This window comes from Dicentrarchus labrax, unplaced genomic scaffold (assembly GCF_905237075.1).
Source record: "Dicentrarchus labrax unplaced genomic scaffold, dlabrax2021, whole genome shotgun sequence".
Classification (NCBI taxonomy): Eukaryota; Metazoa; Chordata; class Actinopteri; family Moronidae; genus Dicentrarchus; species Dicentrarchus labrax.
In genome coordinates, this window is record NW_026136713.1 from 5,819,454 (window position 1) to 5,840,431 (window position 20,978).

The window sequence follows — 20,978 nt, forward strand, 5'->3', positions numbered from 1 at the left end:
TACTATAAAACATTATATAGTTATAATATAATAAAACAGTATAACACATTAACATAGTAGATGATAATATAGTGTAAAATAATATATAATACACAAAATATAAAATAAAATATAGTGTGGTATAAGTATATTATAGTATAGGACAAATATATAACAACATATATAATGTAAATATAAACGTAAACATAATTTAATACTCTATAAAGGGTTAAATCTTCACAAAATATATTTTATTTATGTTATGCAAACAAGATTAAAGAAAATTACGCACAGATTATTGTGTGCAACAAGACAATAGATGAGGGTGTGTGGAAACTATAACTACTTTAAACTATAACAAGGCATCATGTGTAATCAGCTGATCATATGTGTTAAAGTAAACAGCAGTTAAATAAATGCAGTGGAGTAAAACAAACTATACATACTTCTGAAATGTACTGGAGCAGAAGAGCAAAGCAACATAAACTGGATATAGGTAAGAAATGTAGTTACACAGTCACTCTCCCCCACCTGTTTTAAATACAGCAAATTAATCCCAAAAGTTAATCAATTTAACGTTAACTCACCACATGAAGTTGTTGTTGTTGTTGTTGTTGTTGTTGTTGTTATTTACCGACAGTCAGTCTCCGGTCCACCCTCCGCGGCAGAAGGTGGCGTTATGAGCCCCAACCTGCCGCCAGCCGCCGGTAAAAGTGAGGAAGATGAAGCCGAGTCTACGAATAAGTAAGCAGGGATAGAGACCGAGGAAGGTGGGTCCACACCGCAAACTCTCTACTGGAGCCGAACTACGAGCTACATCTGACACAAACTACCTGACATGTAGTCTGAACAGAAGAGAAACCGGATATTTGAAGGATTGTTGTCTTTTTGTGTGTGTGTGGACACAATGGCGCACACTCGGCTCTGTTGAACATTTTGTATCCTCAATCCAGCAACATCAACATCTGGCTAACAGGCTAACAGGCTACCAGGCGGTTAGCAGCAGTCCGTTGAGCAGCTGTCACCCCGGAAGGCCGCCGCCGCACCGCCGACTGGGGATTGAACTTTCTCTGGACTCCACCGACACACAGCCGCTAGCCAATGATACACTGATATTTATTCTCTGTCGGTAAGCATGGAGTCCTCTTTGGGGATATGCGACGAGGAGTGCTTGGCAATATCCTTTTTTGAATTAAGTTACAACCTTTTTTTTGTCTGTGTGTTTGTTTTTTTTTTCTTCCCGTTTTTGTTTTAGCTCGTTGGCTAACGTTAGCTTTACTCAGGTAACGTCAGTTGACGTTAGCACGTCAGGCTAACACGAACCAACTGTTTAATAACAACATAGGTTAGCTGTAGCTCAGTTTATTTACCTGGTTCTTTTTATTGGTGCAGTTAATTTTACTACTAACCAAACACCAATGTAACATCTCTCATTTAACTAATGCTAGTTAATTAAACCCACTTGTTTTTGAATAGCTTCATTTTGTTTTGTTTTTGACTGCCACTAATCACCTTACACTATCAACTGCTAGTTAACTAATAACTTTATTTAATCCCTTTATGACATGTCATTCAAGTCACATTTAATTTAGCCTCCTAATATTCAACAAGCATGGCTTCTTCTAACAGAGGTTATAACCTATGAGCACTTTAATGTCTAATCCATACGTATACTAACTTAACCTACAAGCCTAAAATGAAAGTGACCCTGTCTGGCGTTCATTTAAATAACAACTCAGTGCCTGTGATGTCCAAGCATCTTTCTCATCCTCAGTCCAAATAATTCCTTGATTGTGATGCTCACACTGTAAGAGGTCAGGAGCTGAGGGCTGGCCAGAAGGAGCCCAGACTACTGTCACTAATTGAGCGCAGTGGAGAGTTTATGTAAGTATCAGACTGAAAATGTACGCATTGTTTGTCAGGCAGTAGGTATAGAGTCAGTGATATGGGTATGAAGCAGCTCTTTATATGGTCATCTGCAGCATCCCCTGTCTTTAGCTATTGCGTAATACTGATCAAATCAGGGTTTTGACAGTTGTTTCTGTGTTCGGAGGGATTTACTTGCTGTGGTATATCTGAAGTGTTTGGCCTTTATTGGGAACTATTTTATATTTTCTTCTGCCTTTGATTGACATGCATATATCAGGGTGTTTCGAAATACAATCTGTTGTATCAAAAAGGTGTGTACCATGATAACGCCACACCGAGTTATAAACAAGATGATTTAGATCCTACAGTCTGATTATTGGGATTAAGGGGTTGGTTGTCTTATCTAATGAACGTCAGTTTTATATAGTGAATGACATTGCTTCAGCATTTTAATCACAATATTATTGCAGGCAGTTTGTGTGGCTAAATCAAACAGGTCGGGCTTGCTCTCAGAAAAATAGGAAAACTGCAGCATTTAGCATCTTCAGATGAAAAGGCAAGGTTTTTCCTCCTCATGACCTGAAAGAAATGTTGCATGTTATAGTCTTTTAGTAATTCTCAGTGGCAGGTATCAAGCAGCCCAGCTGAAATAATTTAAACACTGCATGGATCAGTGACTCGGCAAGTCAGCCACAGAACAGTGCTGCCCATGAGGCTGTAGTGATTTGGTTCAGTGTTACAGGAGCAGGATTGTAACCCAGGTCTTGGCAGCTTCAGCATTTGTTTTGTGAAAGGGGATGTTGAGGGAGACAGCAGTGGGTGTGTTAAACCATCAGCGTTGTTTGTGTTTGTAGCAGGTTGTGGCGTGCAGTAGTGTGAGGGAGCAAGCAATTACACCTACCAACAGCCAGCTCACTTCGCATTATCCAGAATTCCTCCACTTAGTCCTGGACTGTAATGAGACTCACATGGGCAGACAAGCTCCATCCTCAGCTGACTGTGTGAAAACCAAAACAAACTAAACTCCACTCTGACAGGGAAACATGGTGCAGAGTTATGGAGACCAGGTGCTGTCAGGGTTTTAGTTGGTGCTGTACAGATATTGTTGGATGTTCTGGAATAGGGAGGATTTGTTCTTTATCACAGGATGAACACAATAGCACATTACAATGCAACAAACCTACAGTAAATACTAATGTGAAACTGTCTAAATGTTGTTTTTTTTAACTTAATGTTCATTTTTGAGACTTTATATTAGTCTTAATCTGTGTCAGTCTTATGATTTTAGCAGATTTTGCCACTGATGCACCAATACTTATTTGCAGCTATAATAAAGATATAAAAACAACTATTTTAAAGCTATTTTTAAAGGTGACATTAGCCGGTTTACAAAGATGACAGGTTATGAACTATAATCTCAGAAATAAACATCAAGTTGAAGCAACATGTCTGACAGTCTCAATTAAAACATCACAAGCTCCAACACAACATTTGTGTTTGATTCAAGGCTGTTGTATTGTAAAGTGTTTATATTATTTTGTCCTAACCCTAGAGGAGGGGATGTTCTCGTTGTTGATTGTCATGTATCTTACGACATCAGAGGCACCCTTGCTGATTCAGGGGAACTGCAAGTCCTTCTGACACATTGAGTCCAGGATGTCTGAATCATTTTCCTCTCTTCAACAGTAATCAGAATTGGTGTGAAGTGGAGGGGAAACGTGGGCTTTGGCCAGCGTGCTGCTTTGACCCTGGCTGTTAGTCAGCCATTGTTAGAGAGTGAAATATGACCCCACCTACATTAACCCACATCACAGATTTTAAGCTGCTTATATTGACTATTTAATGACCCAAAGTGCAACTCCAGTAGACTTTAGTCAACAAAACTCATTTGTTAATCAATTTTGTGCCATTGTGTCTTTGTTCAACTAAAGTAACTTAGCAAATTAAACTAATGGAGACTTTTGCATGTGTGCATGTGCATTTCAGATTTTTGTAAATTTAAATTTGCATTTTAATCACCTGATAATTATAATCTAATAGTACATTTACCCCATTTTGCATCTCAAATGTTCAGCTATTCTAATATTTTCATACTGAATGCTGTGCATGAAACACAGTTTTAATTGCAAGAAAATGGCTGTTATGAGGAAAACATTTCTTCTTCATTTCTTTCTTCTTTATTAATAATCTTAAGTGATATTAAAACATCAAAAAGCTGAGGTTAAGAGGGACTAACTGGGAGTGCTGTTCTCATACAGATTGGGTGTTTTGGCCACCCCTGATGCTGTTGTGTCTCGTCCAGTGCCTCAGCTGTCTATACCCATCAATGGTAATTTTGAAATTGTGCGAGGTATGTGACCTTTTTTGTCCTCCTCAAATTCACAGTACTAACTGTTTTGGGTATGGTAGTTTTAATCAAATGTTGAGGATATTTTACGTGGCCAACTGCTGCAAACTATTCTTAATTTATTTGTATTCTTCTGAAGATGTGATTCCTGGCCATTAGAAGCAGCATGTTTATAAAGGTGACCCTCACCTCACTCTCTCTAACTCACTATGCATAGGAGTGTTCCTGTTTACTTAAGGTCACATGACAGTGGTGTAAAAGTGAAAGTCCAGAGTGCAAAATTTGAAAATCAACACACAATGAATAGAGCCTATTGAAGTAATTTATAACTCCTCTGCTTTACTACAACAACAGACCTTTGAACCACATGGGAACCGTTTAATCTGTCTTTTCTCTTTCATTTCAGAGGCTGAGGACGCTCTTCTTATTAACTTCTCAGTAGATTGTAAGTACTTTTTTCCATTGGCAGCAATTCCATTTTCGGCTTCGTTTTCAAACTGCCAAACTGAGATTATGTAGAAAATATGTTGTTTTGGTCCTTCAAGCAAGAAGCCGGAAAGAATGATTCGTTGTGGGAACAAAAGAGAGCTAGAACATGGCATTTACTGGCTCACAGTCCCTGTCTAACCATACTACATTTTTAGAGCATGCCTTCAGCCAAATGTCTACATCCTTTATTTAGCAGCAGACGCGGGTCATGAGTTACCAGGGTTCTCTGAAAGAATGCTGAATTGTCTCACTATTAAATCACTTTGCTTTGTTTTCTGGACAGTCTGCATTTCTAATGTGTTTTGCTAGTCTAAAGGTGTCCAACATGTGTGTAAGTGTGTGTGTGGTTTTTCCTGTGCCCTTTCTCAAGCCTGCCTTAGGATACGAATCAAAGGAGAAAAAGCCCCAGAGTTGCTGTTGGAACTCCAGGACGATGATCGGACTCAGACTTTCCTCACCCAGGTGAAGAGTGCTCAGCAGCAAGGTAAGGCTCCACCGTCTGTCAGTAGTCTAAAGCAGTGGGATGATTAATTATTTAATCACTCATCTAAGATTTATTCACCATGGGTGGATTACACCGCTCGCTGATTTCCTGTGTGTTCTTGCCACCTACACACCGGTGGAATGACTCATTTGGCTGCAAATTTTCAAATCATATCCACGTTTAAAGGTGCCAGCCCACCTCTGTGAATGCAGCAAGAAAGGACTGAAGCTTACCTCAGTATCCTTTCATTCTTGTTTATGTTATGTTTAAGCCATATATGTGGTAATTTTCAAATGAATGAGTAAACTGTACGTTTTTCATTCACCGAAAATACAAGATGTCACTGGCATTGAGTGCAAGGAGCAGCGTGCAATGACAGAATTCCTGAGAAGTAGTGGAAATTTCTCCCTGGAAGCATTTAGAGTTAGCAGAGGAAAGGAAAGCTGATACATAGGGCACGGATATTGTGTTACAAAACAACTCTTAAGGGTCTTCAGTAACCTAATCCAGACACGTGACTGTAAAATGGAGACTTTTAAACTACTGTAGGACCTTTCTTTATCTGTGCCCCTCCCTTAAGAATGAAAATGCAAAATGGATTTACTTAACTTGGAGCTGTGCAGGCTACTTATAGCCAGCCTGTTCACTGTTCACAAAAGCAGACGCTGGTTACATTTGATGTTGCTCAGACAGGTGCAGTTTAATAAACCTTTTAAAAATTAGCACCACCTCAAAGTACAGGATGGTGATGAAATGTTTATAGCTGTTCTGCATCTTTTGGATGGTATTAAAGATTTCATTAGCAAAAAGGCAACGTGATCTTGCATCACACACACGGATATGATGACAGAAATTGGTAAAAGAAAATAAATCATGTTTAGATGATAACTACAAAGTTAGTTGGAGTTATCTTCAGTCATGTAGACATCCCAGTCTCAATAAACATATGCACCACTGACTCCTTATGATTGTTGTGTTGACAATTTGACAAAGAATAAAACCCTCAGCTGGTATCTTCTACTTCCTATTATGACAGTATTGCTCTTCTGGGTGTTGGCTCATTTTTATCCGTCTTCATGTTTACATTCAGAGAGGTCAGTTGAAACAGGATGTGAACTGACTTAAGTAAAGTCAAATCATCCACTCATTGACTTCCCCATACTCACTGTCTATGAAGTTCTGTGTAGATGTCTATAAAATGGACTCATTGGCAAAATGAAAAAACACTTTTGGACACTAGTAATTTTGTCGGTGCAGCAAATTACGTCATTGCTGTTGCACAGTTAAAAAAGGGGCCAGATATGGGGCGTCCTGATGGCTCGCCTGGTGGAGAGTCCTTGCTGTAGCAGCCATGGGTTCGAGTCCAGCCTGTGGTGTGTCATCTCCTCTCTCTCTCCCTTACCTGTCTATTTTTGGCTCGTCTGTCCATTAAAGGGAAAAAGCCCCAAAAATTTAAAAAACAAATGTTGATTCCACAGTATCCTGTAGATGGACTATCCATAATAAATACCAACAACATGCAGTTTTGTGATAAATGCGTGATATTATGCAGTATTAGTATATGTGAGTATTTTCACATTTTAGTAAATACAAAATATTTTGTGGCCATTTGTGTTCATCATATTTAACATTATTGTTGCACCATAACTCATGAATTTGTCTCATTCCTGACATAATAAGGCAAAAGACAAACTATAGTCCATCTAAAACACTTAAAACTCTCATCTCAACAAGCATTCAGATATTTTTGATTAGAGGAAATGGAATTCCTCGACAGAGAAAACTAAGACCTGCTGCATGACGTTGTCAAATTAAATGTGAAAAGATAAGGAGAATGCAAGGCCTTTACATTTATATTTACAATAGATATATACTGTACATCATTACTGAATTCTGTGTTCTGTTAAGACTACACCTCCTCCTGGGGAAACTTAAACATGGCACAATTTTGTTTTCAGATGACATACAGACAAAGTAAACTCTTGTGATTGTATTAGTCACATAGCTTTTAGTCACAAATTTCATGACCCTCTTTTATCAGTTTTAATATCTTTTATTCAAACCATGAACAACCATCAGATCGCAGTATTGTGCAGTGAATCGAGGAGTTCCTGTCCTGGCCTTATACTTTGATGGCCAAAGTAATGTTGCAGAGAGGAGGTGGTCCCACTCTCTCCACATCGTCGTCAATCCCTGAAAAGATTAAAATAAATGAACCATCAATATTTCTCTAGTGCTTATCTTACACTCGAATGTTATTTCCATACTTAAAAATTGTAGCCTGTCTAGTTTTAACTTTGTGGGACTGTTAATGGCAATTTACTGTACAAAAGAGGCCTAGCTAATCTTAGCAAGCTGGTTATCTCGCCGTGATTTCATTATATAATCGAGAGTGAAACAGAAAATTACTCACATTTGTATGACAAATTTTAATTCTTTTCTCTTGCTCTCTGCCATTTTTGCGACAACCATGATGGTATATAATGCATGGTTAGTGACCATCGGTTGTACATTACTTTTCACAATGCACTGTGGGATACTTTGAGTCCACTATATAGGGTATAATAATTCTCACAGCACTACAATATAATTGCCTATAATTCTATCTTGAGCAAGCTGTAGCACCATTATTGTTTATTTTTGGCACGGCTTAAGATAAGCTCTGCTCCTTCTGCTGGAGTAAGGTTGTGTTGAGTCTGGACCATGATGTGCTTCCTTCTGACAATAGTTTCAAATTTTCCTAGTTCAATCCAAACTCACGAAACCCAAAGCGATGGAGCCCCTTGCACCAGCAGCCCTGAGAGGTCCAGTTCCCATCCCACCACAAAGAGCCAACAAAGCAGGCTCTGGAGTCAACCCCCCCAAATCTACCAGTGCACTGCCTCCCGACCGCAACAATAGCCTGTCAACAAATCAGACTAGAACAGGTAATGTACAGATATATTGTCTTTACATTTAGAATATTCCAGCACTTAAGAAAAAATAAATGGAAGCTACTTTAAAACCAAACATATGTCTGTTATCATCTTAGTCTTTGTCTTCCAGATTAGTTTCTGTTGCTTTAAGATTGAATCCTCTGCTTTTGAACATACTCTTTTTGAAGATCCAGTTCAATCACTAGCCTCAGACTTTGGCTTTGAGGACAACTTCAACAACTCTCTGAAAGTGGAGGAAAAGAAGAACCATCAGAATCGCATTGTGGCCTCTAGGGATCCTCCTCCTGTTCCTCCTCTACCTCCTCGCAAAGCCTCCTACACTCCATCTAATCCTCTGCCTCCTCCACCAGTCCCTAAAGACAAAGCTGTCTCCCTACAGGCCAAAGAAAACTTCATCAGTAGCACCAAAACAGAGTAAGTTGACCTTTCATGACACCATGCGAGGTTTACTGGAATCACTGGAAACTGGTATTTCATTGTTGAAAGCACAGTATCTCAAAGTTAAATAAAATATTGCTGTTATTAAAGAATTCCTACTTTTCCAATTCCAGAAGTTTCCGGTCAGGCTTTGACCGCGTGGAAAGGCAACCATCTTGGTGCGACAGCCCCACCACCAACAGCATGAGACAGTCTTTGTTCTCCAGTCAGGCAGGACAAAGAGAATACCTCATCAAACACCGCCTGGGTAAGAAGGAGAAGGAGTATGTGGACATTGTGACCTTCAGGTGAGAGGAGCCTCTTTATTTTGTATATTGTTAGTTTTTGTTTTGTTGATATTGAAATACACAAATTTGGAAACTTGCTCCTGCACACATTAACCCTACACTGTGCATCTTTTTGTGTCTTTAGGTTCTTCACAGGTACGTGGAATGTGAACGGCCAGTCTCCAGACAGCGGCCTTGAGCCGTGGCTCTGCAGTGACTCAGAACCTCCTGATCTTTATGCTATTGGGTCAGTAAGAATTTATTATACATTAATTATCTGAACATGAAGTCATATGTGTTGTCTGCTGCTCTTGCGTCAATAACATCCAGTATGGTGACTTTATGACTCTAGTTTTCAAGAATTGGACCTCAGCAAAGAAGCTTTCTTCTACATGGATTCAGCCAAGGAGCATACGTGGATAGAAGCTGTGGAGAGGGGCTTGCACCCAAAAGCCAAGTATAAGAGGGTGAGTACAGAAAGACTATACCTCAGATCCACCATCCACTAATTTCGGGGTTGGGGGTTAAATTCCCAGTTCCTTCTGTCCACATATCAAAATGTCCTTTGGCAAGACACAAACCCCAAATTTCTCCAGATGGTCAAACCAGCACCTTGTATCCTAGCCTGCTGCTATCTGTGTGTAAATGCAGCCCTTTTCCATAAGTGAATACTGTCTCAGACTATTGGGTCCAGTCATGTTGAAGCATTGGGTAAAGGTACTAAACTAACTAACTTTATGCCTACAGGTTCAGATCATACGACTAGTTGGGATGATGCTTGTGGTCTATGTCAAAAAGTCCCTCAAGAATCACATAAGAGAAGTGGATGCACAGCATGTGGGCACGGGAGTCTTGGGAAAAATGGTTTGTTTACACTAAACTCAGATGCCTCTAAACACACGTAGTAATAGACTATTGCTCAGTGTATTCTGATTACATTATTTACAATATATTACATTTAGCTTATGTCTGATTTATTTAATATTAAACAACTAAAAGACAACTAAATAACCTTATTCCTGCATGTATTTGCCTTAATTAAAATAAAAGGTCTGCTTAACTGTCAAACTTTTTTGCAGGGGAACAAAGGAGGCGTAGGAGTGAGATTTGTTTTCCACAACACTAGCTTCTGCATCGTTAACTCCCATCTAGCAGCACACGTGGAAGACTTTGAGCGCCGCAACCAGGACTATAAAGACATATGTGCCCGCATGACCTTCGACGTACTGGACCAACCCCCTCTCAGTATTGTAAAGCATGAGTGAGTTCCTCAGTCATTCATGTCCGGCGTCAGAACATGGCCCTTGAGTAATGTACAAAGTTTAGTTTTTACATTAATGGGTTATGTTTGTATCATCAGCTTGAGGTTTTGCTTATTTTGCATGTAAACATTTTTCCCACATTTCCCACATTCTCTAATACTAAATTAATTCAGTGAACAAAAGCTCTTATAACTTAAAATTAATCACTGTCAGTGTCGTAGCTTTACAAACATGAGCTACAGACTACAATTATTTTAGTGTTTGTAAGGAAAGTAATTTCCCCACGGGGATTATTAAAGTATTTCTGATTCTCATTCTGATATCAGAATCAGAAACGGGTTTATTGCCAAGTAGGTTTGAACATACAAGGAATTTGCCTTGTTATATTGGGGCATAACAATAAACATAGTATGAAAAAAATAGTACTGCAGTCTAGAAGCATAAATAGCAGAAAAAAGATATAAAGACAAGAATAATAATATTATTTTAAGATAACTCTGTCTCTTTTTGTATTTCAGTGTCGTAATCTGGCTCGGGGATTTAAATTATCGTCTGTTCATCTCTGATTCTGCTGAGATCAAACAGCACATTGCTATGGGCGAGCTAAGAAAGCTACAGGAAGTTGATCAGGTAAGAGACTGATACCTGGCTCAGGGTTTTCTTTAAACTGTTGTGCACTCACAACCACCAGCCGAATTTCCTCTTTAACTCTGTGTGCTAGTAATAATATATAATAAAGGTTTATGTTGTGACTCGTTAAAATGTTTTTCATTTCCCTTTTCAATGTGTAGCTGAACATTCAGAGGCAGACCAAGAGAGCCTTCACAGACTTTATGGAGGGAGAGATCAACTTCATTCCCACATACAAGTACGACCCCAAAACGGATCGATGGGACTCGAGGTAAAACATCCCTGTGTAGTATCTTGGTTGAATACACAAACTCACTGCCATTTTATTGCTATTGCCAACTTGTCTTCAGTTTTAGTTTTTCTTCTTTGGAATCCTGATTAAATTTTGCCAGTCAGGAGGCTTTTTCCTGCCTTGTCTTCACACTAGTACAGAGTCAGCAGTACTGTATGTGTATGTGCCCCTGATGTCTGGCCCTAAAAACTGAAAATGTGACTGTTTCCTGCAGTGGGAAGTGCCGAAACCCGGCTTGGTGTGACAGGATCCTTTGGAGGGGCAACAATGTCAAGCAGCTCAGATATCAAAGTCACATGGAGTTGCAAACTAGTGACCACAAGCCTGTCAGCTCCCTCTTCAGTATTGGGGTAAGAAGCTATGTTGTCAAATAAAAAACCTAAACTCTGGTTTTGGTTGTAACATGCAAAGTGCTGCTATTAATTTTGACAATATGTATGACTTTGATGTAATAAATACTTTTTTACTGACAAATTGGACCCTTGTGTTTGTGTAACAGGTTAAGGTTGTAAATGAGAGCCGCCACAAAAAGGTGTTTGAGGAAATTGTTCGGGCGATGGACAGATTGGAGAATGAGTTCCTTCCATCTGTATCTCTGAGCAGAAGAGAGGTAAAAATAAATTCCTCACATACACATGCACTCATCATACTAAGGGTCTGTCTTATGTTTCTGCCTCAGTGATAAAATCTCAGGCACAAATCAGTAATAACCTTTAAAACAGAGTAGCCTGTTGTAATGTCTCTTAAAATGTGTAGGTTAAAGGCAATCTACTGGCAATCTATGATTAATATTTCCTCTCTTTCCCTGTCCTGCAGTTTACATTTGAGAATGTGAAATTTCGACAGCTTCAAAAGGAGTCCTTCCAGATAACAAATGACGGGCAAGTCCCCTGTCACTTTGCCTTCATCGCCAAACTCAATGATGCACAGTATTGTAAACCTTGGCTCCGTGCTGACCCAAGCAATGGATTCTTAGAGCCGAGTAAGTCCTTTTATCTTAATAAATTCCTCGAACTTTAGATCTGTGATCCTGTAGTATCTTGATTGTGGCTGATGAAATGTAAAGCAAGATTATAAATTTAGTTTTATATCTTCAGCTTTTTACTGTCATTTCGAATATAGTGAAGGATCTTGTCATTCACCCTTTGTTCATCATTGCATTTGAACTTATTGCACTTTTGGACTCCTGTGTAATGTTTAACAAGGCAGCCTGTATGAAAAAGTGGATAATCAGTGCTCAAAAACAACAATAAATAGACAGATAACGTGAGTGAGATATTTCCTTGCACAAATGTTCCTTTATTTTACAATAAAATCTGCTATTGTTCTCATCAGACTTCCTCAGAAAGCTGGGTTAGGGTTTAACCTCTTCCTTATCTTCCTGAGCAGATGAGACCCTGGAGATCTATCTGGACGTGTATGTCAGTAAAGACTCCGTCACTCTGCTGAACTCTGGAGAAGACACCATAGAAGACATTCTGGTTCTCCATCTGGACCGTGGCAAGGACTACTTCATTACCATCTCTGGCAACTACCTGCCCAGCTGCTTTGGCACCTCACTGGAGACACTGTGCCGCATGAAGAAACCCATCAGAGAGATCCCCATCACCAAACTCATTGACCTGGTGAGGTTTGACAGAAATAGTGGACAGAGACATATTTTCTTCAGATTCACAGAGCAGTGTAGCTCAGATTGTAATCCGATGGCTGTTCCTCACTCTGTAGCTGTTCACTACCTGAAACCTGAGTGGGAACGTGTGAGGGCTTGTTCACCCCCTCAAGGGATCTCAGTCACACACAGAGCCTAAATTTGGAGAGCATAAAATGTCTCAATCTGTATATTTATGGCCAAGAGGGGCCAAGGGAACGAGGAAGTGGCAAAAACATAGGGAGGGAGCTCCTAAAGAACAGGGAAAACTGACTCAGGTTAGGCCCAGCTTAGTGCTTTTTATAAATAGACTCCTCTGGTCTTCACACATTCACCTCTGTCTGTTTCCATAAAGCTGTTTTTGACTTTATCTGATTTGGCTTTGGAATATAGTGCTACTATCATTCAGTACTTTTTCTATTATTCTATTTTCCTACTCATTTAGTTAACTTGATCAATGATTTAATCATTTATGCAAGAACAATCCATAATCCATCAACTTTTCTGATTCTGTGTTTATGCATACCACTTCTATCTACTTCTTTTGTTTCTCTTCATCGCCTCTCCTTGCCTTGATCCTTCCTTTCCAATTCTTCACTGTGGTTGTGGGCTGCCTTCCTGCTCAGGGAGAGGACAGCTACATGGAAAAGGTAAAATATTAACAGTGATACTGATCGGCTATCAGAAAAATCAAGGTCAATATGACCTTAGTCTGTGTGATCAATTATCTGCTTTCTGACACTTTATTGACCTTCCTCAAATTGTTCATGTCGTAAAAGGAAACTGGTTCGAGTATTAGAATCATTCATATTTGATGAGAGGTTTGATACCAATTTCATGTCTGTATGTTAATCATGGAGCTAGAGCTGGGAGCCTAGCTTTGCAGAAGGAAACTGCTATCCTTGCCCAAAAAGAGCCTTGTGTTAAAACAGGGACTGCATTAGTGGGGGGCCTGTGTCAGGAAGTCTAGTTGAAGTAATAAGTCCTTGAGTTTGAAGGCTTATCAGATGCTGAAATGCTGCAAACAACAATTATTAACATTGTAGAGGTATTTGTAAGTTTATTTATTAGCTTAAGAGTGACAGGAAAGAGAGGAAAGAGAGGTTGGGTGACACGCAGCAAAAGGCCACAGGTTGAATTCAAGCCTGTGGCCGCTGCATCAAGGACCCAGCCTTGGTACGTATGGTCCCAGCTCTACCAGGTGAGCTACAGGGCACCCTGGTGAGTTTATTTCTGAACTTTGGAGAGAGTCAGACTAGCTGTTTCCCCCTGATTTCAGTCTTCATGCTAAACTAAGATAACTGCCTGCTCCCTTTAGCTCTATACTTAATGGACAGACACAGAAATAGTATTGAAACTCTTAGAAAATAAGTAACAAAGCATACTTCCTTACCTGCTGATTACACCTTAGTTTGATTAAAAAGTGGCTTCACTAGCTAATCAGAAAATTGAATCAGTGCCCGCTCGCTCTACATGTCAGAAAGCTGACAAGGGCAACAATTGGTAACCCTCAGGCAATCACAGACCAGACTGTGCCAGCTTAGTAATAAGCTGTGTGTGTGGATCAGTCACCCATTAAATCTCCTCTGGCCCACTGAGGACAGGGTACACCAGCCCAGTGAAACGTAGACACACACCAACACACTAAATCTCATTTAACAGCAGGTCACCCTCACTGCACAGATCCCCCATACACATGATTAAAGGTAATGAGAAGAAGTATTAAGGTCTGTTCAGCGAAGCTCTAACACTCCTATGAAGCCAAACGACATATCTCCTCTTCCATTTCAGAACTTGTTACTGATCAGTGAAACTAAATAGCTGCATGAGTAAACAGATATCCACTTAGAATATAAATTGGGCTCTGTTCCTTTTCAATGTAGCAATTTATACATCTTATGTTAAAGCTTTCTTGTTCTTAAATCCCCTCTGGAAGATTCACCACACTGTAAATACTCTGAAGATTCACAGTAGAAGCTTTAGGTGTTAAAACATTTTACAGCATATGACATTAGTGCTGCATTTTAGCATCATCCCCCATTAAAGGCCCACTCCACTTTCCCCTGCGTTTATGTGCAGCCTCACAAGCTGTGGTTATTTTTGGATATCTCTCGTGAGTCTCGGGGATCCATTTGCAGAGACAAAAAGAACGTGATATCTAGCCCTTTTTAAAATGGCTCTCGTTCAAGTTTCCAGACCCCAGAGATAATCCTGACCTCACTGATGCTACTACTCAATCACTAATTGATCAGATGTGTCATGTGCAGTCATGCTAGTAGTCTCTATGTAGGCATGAATTCCAATAATGTTTGCTGTAATGAATAAATGAGAAAATATTGCTTTGTTATTCCAGGAAATAATCTAACATCTCTGCTACACTGTGTCAGTTTAAAACATAGTGACTGTGTTATCTCTCATCAGGAGAGGTCAAAGGTGAACTTCCTGTTGGTGGATGGTGCAAGTACTGAGGACAAACCCCTGAAGATCCCCAAGGAAGTGTGGATTCTTGTCAACCATCTCTTCACCAAGTCCTGTGATCAGGTGAGAGAGAAAATGAAAAAAGTCAGATGACTTTAATATACAGGATAAGATAACGGTTATTATCTGTGAGATGTATATGACCTAAAAAGTGCTTCTCACTTTCTGAGAATAGTCTAATAACTGGCTCATGTAATTCATTCAAGTGAAGAAACATACAGTGTACTGTAGGCTATAACATGATATTATGATAACCCAAAATCCCAGATAATATCTATTTATAAAATGTCCTTAATATCTGTGGAGTTCTTCTGTATGAATAATTATAATTATAAGAAACCTGAGTTGTGTTTTAGGATGGAAACCTTGTAATGCGACTGATGTTATTTGTTGTCTGTTTGTTGTATATTTGTTGTTCATGACTTACAAATGTCTCACCACTGCAACAGTTTTTTGGTTTCTTATGTGGGCTGGGCACTTGTATATGCTTGACACAATAACTAACAAACTATAGTGATATAGGACTCTTTAAATGGTCCATATTTGTCTATAATAATTTCCCAGGAGGACTTGTTCCAGACACCAGGCCTACAGGAGGAGTTGCAGAGCATCATTGACTGTCTGGACACCAGCATCCCAGACTCCCTCTGTATCCTCGTTTGTGAAGCCAGTTCCACAGACACAAATCTTACCAAGACCCAGTCCTGTAATCACTGAGCCGCATTAAGACACTTAATCCTGTTGTGTCTTGGTCACGAGGATGTATTAGCATTATCATGATAAAAATTGCAATAATCATGTGACCTTGTGATGTCAGGAAGCTATTCAGTGCGCCTGCTTGCGTTAATGTTTGTTTAATAACGAGAAGATACAAGGTCTGAAAATGATCATGCAGAATCTACCTGGATCACTCCTGTTTATTATGTTAATATCCATATTAATGCTGCACTCAACAGGCCCACATTGGACTATATTTGTTTGTTCTTCCTTAACTGTTCATGTAGTTGGTTGTAACCACTCTGTAGCTGAGGCTCTGTTGATCTTCTTGGAGGCCTTGCCAGAGCCAGTGGTGTGTTATGAACTCTACCAACGGTGCCTAGACTGCGCTCATGATAGCCGCCTCTGCAAACAGGTGCAGTGACTATGCTCAACAAACAGAGTTATGTGTTCACTATGCAATTTACTGTATGATGTATACCAACTAGGTGTTGTTTTCTGTTTATTTAAGGGGAAAGGTTGTTTTAGCTCAACTTTATCCCAGATCTGTCATATACTGCAGTACAGTAATGTGTCTGACTAATCTTTATCTACATCTTCTTTTTCTACTAATGACAGTTGATCTCCCAGTTGCCCCGGGCTCACCGCAACGTGTTTCGGTACTTAATGGCCTTTCTGAAGGAGCTTCTCAAGCACTCGCACAACAACAACCTAACAGCCAGCCTCATAGGTATGAAATGGATATCTTCTAGCTTTATAGTAATTGAACAGCTAGTTTAAGCAATTTGGCACAATGTCTGAAGAGAATATACAGTGGGTACGGAAAGTATTCAGACCCCTTTAAATTTTTCACTCTGTTTCATTGCAGCCATTTGCTAAAATCAAAAAAGTTCATTTTATTTCTCATTAATGTACACTCAGCACCCCATCTTGACAGAAAAAAACAGAAATGTAGAAATTTTTGCAAATTTATTAAAAAAGAAAAACTGAAATATCACATGGTCATAAGTATTCAGACCCTTTGCTCAGTATTGAGTAGAAGCACCCTTTTGAGCTACTACAGCCATGAGTCTTCTTGGGAATGATGCAACAAGTTTTTCACACCTGGATTTGGGGATCCTCTGCCGTTCTTCCTTGCAGATCCTCTCCAGTTCTGTCAGGTTGGATGGTGAACGTTGGACAGCCATTTTCAGATCTCTCCAGAGATGCTCAATTGGGTTTAGGTCAGGGCTCTGGCTGGGCCAGTCAAGAATGGTCACAGAGTTGTTCCGAAGCCACTCCTTTGTTATTTTAGCTGTGTGCTTAGGGTTATTGTCTTGTTGGAAGGTGAACCTTCGGCCCAGTCTGAGGTCCTGAGCACTCTGGAAGAGGTTTTCTTCCAGAATATCTCTGTACTTGGCCGCATTCATCTTTCCTTCAATTGCAACCAGTCGTCCTGTCCCTGCAGCTGAAAAACATCCCCATAGCCTGATGCTGCCACCACCATGTTTCACTGTTGGGATTGTATTGGGCAGGTGATGAGCAGTGCCTGGTTTTCTCCACACATACCGCTTAGAATTAATGCCAAAAAGTTCAATCTGGGTCTCATCAGACCAGAGAATCTTATTTCTCATAGTCTTGGAGTCCTTCATGTGTTTTTTGGCAAACTCTATGCGGGCTTTCATATGTCTTGCACTGAGGAGAGGCTTCCGTCGGGCCACTCTGCCATAAAGCCCCGACTGGTGCAGGGCTGCAGTGATAGTTGACTTTGTGGAACTTTCTCCCATCTCCCTACTGCATCTCTGGAGCTCAGCCACAGTGATCTTTGGGTTCTTCTTTACCTCTCTCACCAAGGCTCTTCTCCCACGATTGCTCAGTTTGGCTGGACGGCCAGGTCTAGGAAGAGTTCTGGTCGTCCCAAACTTCTTCCATTTGAGGATTATGGAGGCCACTGTGCTCTTAGGAACCTTGAGTGCTGCAGAAATTCTTTTGTAACCTTGGCCAGATCTGTGCCTTGCCACAATTCTGTCTCTGAGCTCCTTGGGCAGTTCCTTCGACCTCATGATTCTCATTTGCTCTGACATGCACTGTGAGCTGTAAGGTCTTATATAGACAGGTGTGTGCCTTTCCTAATGAAGTCCAATCAGTTTAATTAAACACAGCTAGACTCCAATGAAGGAGCAGAACCATCTCAAGGAGGATCAGAAGAAATGGACAGCATGTGAGTTAAATATGAGTGTCACAGCAAAGGGTCTGAATACTTATGACCATGTGATATTTCAGTTTTTCTTTTTTAATAAATTTGCAAAAATTTCTACATTTCTGTTTTTTTCTGTCAAGATGGGGTGCTGAGTGTACATTAATGAGAAATAAAATGAACTTTTTTGATTTTAGCAAATGGCTGCAATGAAACAAAGAGTGAAAATTTGAAAGGGGTCTGAATACTTTCCGTACCCACTGTAAGCCCTTCATTGTGTAAAATGGTTTGTTTGTATGAGGGGCTCTCATAACCTACAGTGACAACAACAGACAATGCTCTTTTACAATACTTCTATAAAAATGACATCCATGCTTACAACAAGATTCAGCAATATCATGAGATAACAGCATAACACCACACAATGTTTACACTATTATTGTGACATATAAACCTTTGCATACAATACTGCATTATAATTATTAACCGTTTTGCTTACTATACATTTTCTGTCAATCAGGGATTTTACAATCATCTTTATGGAAGCTAGCCTGTTAAATATCCTGACAAATCACCTGACACTGCAGATTTTACAGAACAAATCAAATTGCTTTATTTGAATTTACTTGATAAAAGAGTAAGTAAGATGTATGTTATTCCATCAGTTTCTTTACGTTTTCTTCCTGTTCTTGTATTTTAGCAACACTCTTTGCCAGCCTCCTTATCCGACCGCCACCCAACCTGGTGGGCAAGCAGACACCACACGACCGACAGAAAGCCATCGACTTCATTCTGGGCTTCCTCATGGCAGGAGATGAGGAGTAACCGAGGTCGATGGATCCTCATGACGTCAGTCAGGTTTGGCGTTGATTTCCAACCTGGCTTACTGTTGGTAAAGGACCTGGACCTGTAGGACACTGTGTTACACCATCGACTTGGTATTTTGTCATCTATTGGAGACCAGTGCAGCTGCACCCTACTGTTCACAAACTCTCATATTAGAGGAAAAGACACTTCCATTATAACTATGATGACTATACCAAGTGTCATATCTTCAGTTCATTCACAGTATGACCGCTCGCTGGATTTTGACACTACTTGGGAGAGGTTTGAACTGATGCTTATGCACTTTCTGCTGACCTAAAGGCTCTGTTCCTTCAGACTAGAGTCGTCCTTGTCCTCAGCTGACCCTTCTCATCGTAGGTGCTCATGCCAAAATAACCGCTGAACAGCGAAATGGTATGAATGTGAAAACACTATGTATCTATAGATGCTGAGCGAAAGACTCAGTTACACTAAAGTTTTCAGAAGTAGACTGAATACTAGTATACGGTTCAAAGCAGTAAATAGTCTGAAATGGGATAACTATGGAAATCTATATACTAAGAATGTTTAAGCTTAAGATAATTCATGACAATCCATTTTGCAGAATTTTAACTTTAATGAGGGGACAATAATACCCGTTGTATTATTTATATATTTTTTTTCTTCTCAGTACGCACCATTTTTGGTTTCTACTACAGTGGTTTGTTTTCATCTCTTCATCGGTTGTAAAATATTTCACAGGAAATATTCATAGCTGGTTTTTATTGTCATGTTATAAAAAACGTGAATGTTTGCTGTGTTTTTGTGTAACTTCAGCCGTGAGCCTTACATCTCGTTTTGCCAGTTCCTCTTGAGTTACAAAACAAGTCTTTTAACACACTAACTTCCTGGTCCGCCAGAATCAAGTGAAGAGTCAAACTCTGTGGTTCTTGATGTCTTAAATTGTAGTGATTGTTTCCCTGTTCCATGGGTATATATGACTGTTGATAAGGTGGTGCAAATCTGTAATGGTGTCTAAAGTTTGTCATGTTTATCATGAAGGTGGTACTGTTACTTTCTGTGTTTGTTTACATGTCTTCTTCCTTATTTCTGCCACATCTTAAAGCTCACTATTCGTTGTTTTAGGCCTGTGTGATGCCAAGACACAGTCGTTGTGTTCCTCATGGTAAATGCAGATGAGTTTTAGGTGATGCAGCATTTTCTGTATGCAAGTTTAGCAAGATTTAATGGCTCATTACTCTGCAGGATACAGCCTGTCTTTGTGCGCCTTTCTCATTTGTGCCACAGAGGATCTCTATTCTTTTTCTTTTTTCTGTAGTCACTGTTGCAAAACATGTCATGATTAGTGAAATAAGGAACTTCTATGCTGTGTAAAATGAACAGTGTTTCCTCTTTAACAGTTTTACCCAAGAGATGTCAGCCTTAGCTTTCCTATTGGACAACAATATTCACATTTATCACATTCATTCCCCCTTGCTCAGAATCTTCAGAAGAGTTCATGTTTGGAGACAATGTGAGCACATGATGTAATGCTCCAACGCTGACAATCATGGCACTCAGAAATGCCCGTCGGGCTGACGTTGCTCTATTCCTGTGTAGTTTCTTCTTCCTTATTGCCATCAATACACTAGATTCTTCTGTTGGTGTTAATCAAGCCGAGCTTTGCCAAAAGGTGGCTTGGGTGTAAAGGCATAGTTCCTGGTGATTCAGATTTGGGAGAGCCATTTTGTAATAGCCATTTATTTATTAACTTTGTCTGTGGAAATACCACCATCATCATCATGTCAAACCCAAAATCAATATAATCAATAACCTCTGATTTTAAGTGTTGTCTTATGCCACTGTACCAACTGATGTATTTGTATGGATTCATTGTGCTTTTTGTCTTCGGTTTTGTCACAATCTGTTCATAAAGTTATGGTACATTTAAAGTTACACAAGGAAACACTTGCACCTGTTTTCAATTTTTTGGTGCTTTTAATTTATTTAACACAAATAAAACTGTGTATAAAGCTGTTTTGTTCTTCCCATTCAACACCCCCTTATTGAAATGTGTGTGGTTAAAAATGTTGACACCTTCCTATTTGGATAAACAACAATAAAAACAACAATTGTACATTGGTACACTTTTGGGGCTCACTC

At 39.7% G+C, this 20,978-nt stretch overlaps 1 protein-coding gene across 5 annotated transcripts; it reads left to right on the forward strand.

Annotated features, from left to right (window-relative positions):
- Positions 1-715: 715 nt before the first annotated feature.
- Positions 716-20,960, forward strand: ocrl (OCRL inositol polyphosphate-5-phosphatase). Of its 5 annotated transcripts, XM_051419564.1 has the most exons (24): positions 716-1,156; positions 1,784-1,863; positions 4,107-4,198; positions 4,602-4,640; positions 5,055-5,168; positions 7,913-8,095; positions 8,272-8,518; positions 8,656-8,829; positions 8,954-9,055; positions 9,161-9,275; positions 9,556-9,672; positions 9,888-10,069; positions 10,589-10,700; positions 10,862-10,971; positions 11,207-11,342; positions 11,492-11,602; positions 11,809-11,974; positions 12,382-12,617; positions 13,267-13,290; positions 15,062-15,181; positions 15,683-15,767; positions 16,123-16,250; positions 16,454-16,565; positions 18,712-20,960. In XM_051419564.1, exons 1-24 carry the CDS (start codon positions 1,115-1,117, stop codon positions 18,834-18,836), a joined length of 2,952 nt encoding a protein of 983 aa, XP_051275524.1. In that variant the 5' UTR covers positions 716-1,114; the 3' UTR covers positions 18,837-20,960. The 5 variants fall into 5 exon arrangements, with proteins under 5 accessions (XP_051275524.1, XP_051275525.1, XP_051275527.1 ...); XM_051419565.1 differs by lacking the exon at positions 13,267-13,290; XM_051419566.1 differs by lacking the exon at positions 1,784-1,863 and having other exon boundaries at positions 738-1,108.
- The last annotated feature ends 18 nt before the right edge of the window (positions 20,961-20,978 follow it).

Bases quoted from the DNA above. Each gene is read 5' to 3' on its own strand.
- ocrl (XM_051419564.1), top strand. From the start codon at position 1,115: ATGGAGTCCTCTTTGGGGATATGCGACGAGGAGTGCTTGGCA. The intron at 5,169-7,912 runs GTAAGGCTCCAC...AAATTTTCCTAG, and splicing joins GAAGAGTGCTCAGCAGCAAG to TTCAATCCAAACTCACGAAA. The intron at 10,070-10,588 runs GTGAGTTCCTCA...TTTGTATTTCAG, and splicing joins CTCAGTATTGTAAAGCATGA to TGTCGTAATCTGGCTCGGGG.